This window comes from Rhagoletis zephyria, unplaced genomic scaffold (genome assembly GCF_001687245.7).
Source record: "Rhagoletis zephyria isolate East Lansing unplaced genomic scaffold, Rhagoletis_zephyria_1.1 Rzeph_scaffold_05320, whole genome shotgun sequence".
In the NCBI taxonomy this organism is placed as follows: domain Eukaryota; kingdom Metazoa; phylum Arthropoda; class Insecta; order Diptera; family Tephritidae; genus Rhagoletis; species Rhagoletis zephyria.
The window spans coordinates 4,761-9,784 of NW_016162403.1; the positions used below are offsets into that span (position 1 = coordinate 4,761).

At 37.3% G+C, this 5,024-nt stretch overlaps 1 protein-coding gene across 1 annotated transcript in view; it reads left to right on the forward strand.

Annotated features, from left to right (window-relative positions):
- Positions 1-542: 542 nt before the first annotated feature.
- LOC108371946 (leucine-rich repeat-containing protein 15) overlaps positions 543-5,024 on the forward strand; it is a gene marked incomplete at its 5' end in the record, with an annotated part of 38,003 nt that continues 33,521 nt past the window's right edge. The window contains 2 exons of the mRNA XM_017627564.1: positions 543-686; positions 751-1,061. Coding sequence (XP_017483053.1) covers positions 543-686; positions 751-1,061 — 455 coding nt within the window. The remainder of the gene's footprint in view (positions 687-750; positions 1,062-5,024) is intronic.

Sequence of the window (5,024 nt, forward strand, 5' to 3'; positions counted from 1 at the left end):
AGACACGAATATCGTCTTTAGACACGAATAAAGACGCAAGCTCAAAAGTTGACCGCGAAAAAAGAGGCATAAAAAAGGCAGCGAAGAAAGACTCTGCAAAGTTGACGGCACAGAAAGACGCGAAAACTTACTTTAGTGGGTGTAACAGTATGNTTTAGACACGAATATCGTCTTTAGACACGAATAAAGACGCAAGCTCAAAAAAAGAGGCATAAAAAAGGCAGCGAAGAAAGACTCTGCAAAGTTGACGGCACAGAAAGACGCGAAAACTTAGTTAAGTGGGTGTAACAGTATATAAATTTCCCAGAGAGTTTTTGGGGCATGCTGCTTAAGTGACAGTCCTTGACCAGGTATAAATTTACGTTTACGCGTCTTTGTTCGTAGTCAACTAGGATACCCGTCTTTCCTCGCCGTAGTTTTTCTTAAGCGTATTTTTTCTTAATTTTTTTTAAGCGTATTTTTTCGCCGTCAAAACATTAGTGCGCCTCTATTCGTGTCTAGTGACGATATAGACTAATACTCGTGTTTTGTTCTATTTTCAGCGATCTCTCTCGGAATTTCTTTTCGACACTACACAAGGACACTTTTCGCGGTTTAACACTGCTGAAAGAACTTGATCTCTCTAACAATATTCTTAATTTTATACCAGCTGAGCTATTCAAGGATTTGGATAGCCTTATCCAATTGTAAGTAAGTTTGCTTATTATTGGCATTTATTGCATTAACTCTTGTAAATGTTCATATCGCAAGACGTCTTCAAAATAACCAGCTGGAAAATTTGAATACGGTAACATTCTGGAAGCTTCGCAATCTGAACTTAATAGATGTTAGCAAAAATATAATATCCGAAATACCAATAAATTTATTTTGCAACGTTCAACGATTGATTGTTATCAATTTTAGTGATAATAGAATAAAGCATTTTCCGCCTGGTTTGCTTCGGGAACAATTAGTCTTAGAAGATTTGGACATGTCACGGAATGAAATTCTTGAATTAAAGTCTGGAAGCTTAAGGAATTTGAAAGGATTAAAAATTATCGACTTTTCATACAACTCTATTTGTAAGTACCCTTATGTGTCATTTATGTAATGTATACTTGTATGTTGATGTGGGTTGAGTTTTCCGACTGGGTGGGAGGATGATTTATTTTGCAACGAATTTCCGTCATCCCCTGTGTTTAGTTGGCACCAGTGATGGATCAAAATTTAAAGTTCTGCTCAGCGTAGAGACTTCATCTTAAAGTCGTCTTAAATCTAAAGAAACTGGCTTAACATTTGTTCATGTAAGATGGTCAAGATTGTGCTAAAGCTAACTTAGCTATTAACAGTTGAACTTTTTGAAGTTGATTTGAATAGTGAAGACCAGTAAATTAGGGATTTAAAATTATACCATCGTAATCCTTGTTTGATTCTCTATAAAAAACGTGGTTTAAAAAGATGGGAGTTTTTCAAGAACCATTTTTAAAATATTTTTCTTTATGGCAAGATGGTTTATTTTATGAGAATCAACAATTTTTTGTAATTTGTTTTCGAAAACTTATGTTGAGATATATTTAGTAAGGTGTTAAACATAGAGTTTTTGCAAGAATTTAAATTTTATTGCAGACTCCGATAGAATGCCTATCCAGGTATAATATTTGTACGGCACCATTTTTTTTAAGGCGAAAAACCCCTAGAAATGGGCTTGGCAATCGTTTTTTATAAAAAAACGTTTAAAATAGAGTTTGGAATAATAGTTCCTTCTTTGCACAGATTTTTTGTTTTTATGCATCAGATCGAAAAACATGTATTTCTTTATTTGAATCCCTAAGAAACACAGTGATGACAATTTTAGTCAGAAAGAAGAAAGTTGACGAGTTGATTTTTTGCAAACAAAGACGAAATTCGATTTTTTTCTGGAAAAATTCGATTTTATCCGAATTTTAGCAACACAAAGTTCGATTTCAAAAATTCGCCATTTCGGAGCTAAAATTCGATTAAAATTCGAAAATCGAAGCTTCGAATATCGAATTTACCCCTCCCTACTAGTTAATATTTGATGCTATTTTTTTCAGAATATAGAAAGTCTTTGCACTGTATTATGTCCACTAACAATACAGTACGAAGCTACTTTAAATACTGCTACCTTACCCACCAAAAACTAAAAATTGAAAAAAATTTACACAGCGCACTTTGCAAGTGGACTACTCATTTCAACAAATGTGAGCTGAGCCAGAAATTAAAATTTATAAATATTGTAATTCGATTTAAGAGAATCATTAAGAATTATGAGTTAAACTAGGGATTTTTTGATGTGTATGCATCTTTGGTTTCGGTAGGGGTAAAATTTGCGAAGCTGTAGCGCATAGCTCAGCAGAAAATTTCGAAGGGCTTAGCATGTGTATTTCAGCAGAAAATTCAGTACAATTGATTATTACTTCTGATTATGCAAACTCCGAACATGTATACGGCTTTTTACCTATATGTATACATACTTAAGTTTGTATGTACATACATATGTATGAACTCATTTATTGCAACTGGTTTTCATATTCGTAGATGGTTTTAGGCATAGGTTTAGTAGCCTATTTTGATAAAAAAGCAAGGCGAAAATTAAAAAAAATACTAAAATTAGGACCGTTGATAACTGATGAACATACATGAATATATGTACGTATAATACATGGTGGAATAAAAACAAGGTGTTGTCAGTAGCGACGTGTTTGTTGTAATTTTGACAAGATCGGCATGCTTATTTTCAGTGGAGCCGATCTTAATTTTTATACTACTATTCGTTGGGAAATAGTATCTAAAATAACCAATTTTAGTAATCGTTTTATGGCGATTTTTAAATAACTTGGTGTTTTCTAAACGATATTAATATCTAAAATTGCTGGATTTGTATAATTTTTGTCCTCAAAATGTAAAAAAATAAAATATGTCGTCGTTATCAATGGAAAAAGACGTACACAGAAATCGTATGGAAAGGCGATTTTTTATATTAAATATGGACTACTGATACACTAGAATATAGTGGCAGCATGGTTAAATTACGATTTCGCTTATATTATCGATATTTAGTCTTATAGAAAATTGCCTTATTTTACTGCCTTTACTTTTGATGTGTATACATCTTTGGTTTCGGTAGGGGTAAAATTAGCGAAGCTGTAACGCATAGTCCAGCAGCAAATTTCGAAGGGCTTTTTTTATTTTATTTTTTTTTTCTGGGATGACGCCCGTGAAGAGGGAACTCTCATGAGTACTACTATACCGGCATAGTAGTATGCACGACTTGCAGCCTCACAGCTACACCTGCATACTAAAACCTCTCCACTAACCACTCTCCCCGCGGCACTGCCATTTAAGGTATTACCTCACGGGGCTGGTTGGCCAGCAGGCTCGCTACGTTATTTAACCGGTTCTAGCTTGTTCAGATCGCCTTAGATCTTTAAGAATTCCAGAGATATGTGCGCACACTTTATGCCAGTTCTCTGCTGATTTTAACACGTAGTCTACAATGTTGNTAACATGTAGTCTACAATGTTGCTACCCTGTAGTATATTTCGGGTTTCAGGGGCATAGCGAGGGCAAAAGAATACTATGTGTTCCGCGTTTTCAGCAAGGCCTGTGCAAGTCGGACAGTGTGGGGAATCTCCATGCCCAAATCTTTTTAGATACTCTCGGTAGGGGCCATGTCCCGAAAGAAACTGTGTCAAGTAGTAGTTTAAATCTCCGTCGGCTCTTTCCAGCCAGTTCTTAATGCATGGAATAAGCTTATCAGTCCACCTACCCTCTTCCGATTCACCCCAACGCTTTTGCCAGATCTCCATAGAGCGACATCTTTCCTGCTCTACAACTTCTTTGCGGTTTAAACTGGTACTTCCCGCAGATACCCGCTTATACACTCTTTGCATCTCGTTTGCCAGGATATCTACGGGAATCAGTCCGGCAATTACGAAGGATGCTTCGTCAGATATGGTTCGGAATCCACAAATAGTCCTTAGTGCGCTTAGGCGATACACAGATGTGAGTATCTTCGCATGATATTTTAGGCTCATTGCTTCAGCCCAAATTGGAGCACCGTAGAGTAAGACTGAGCTGACCACTCTACTAAGCAATACCCTTCTACTATGTTTGGGACCGCCGATATTTGGCATCATTCTAGATAAGCATGCCTGTAAATTCGATGCTTTCTTTGCTGCATACTCCAGGTGGACCTTAAAGTTTAAACGGCCATCAATCATTACCCCCAAATATTTGATTGCGGGCTTTGATATTATAGTTTCCGATCCAACACCGAGTCTTATTGTCTCNTAAGCATGCCTGTAAATTCGATGCTTTCTTTGCTGCATACTCCAGGTGGACCTTAAAGTTTAAACGGCCATCAATCATTACCCCCAAATATTTGATTGCGGGCTTTGATATTATAGTTTCTGATCCAACACTGAGTCTTATTGTCTCTATGGCCTTTCTGCTACTTATCAATACTGCCTCTGTTTTGTGATCAGCGAGTTCTAGATATCTTGATGATAGCCATGCCTTCACTCTCTTTATAGCTTCGCTGGCTTTCCTTTCAATATTCTGTTTATGCTTCGCTACTACTGCTATGTCGTCTGCGAATCCTATTATTTTTGTCCGAGGAGGCAAATCGATGCATAGAACCTCGTCGTGCATTAAGTTCCACAGGAGAGGCCCGAGAACGGATCCTTGGGGTACCCCCGCGGAAACACTGTACGCCTCTATTCCTCTGTCGCTCCGGTACTTTAGTTCCCGTTCGGAGAGATAGCACCTAATTATTCTGATAATGTAATTCGGGGCCTCCATTTTTATTTGGGTTTCCATTATGTGCTGTCAGCTTGCAGTTTTAAATGCGTTTTTCACATCTAGCGTTATAACAGTATTCCTTTTTACCTCCATGCCACCTTTTCCCTTCGATGGCCTCTTTGGCTATGTCAACCACTGATTTAACAGCATCTATTGTTGAACGAGATTTCCTGAAGCCAAACTGGTGTGGCGACAGAAAGCGTCTCTCTTCTGCGATCGAT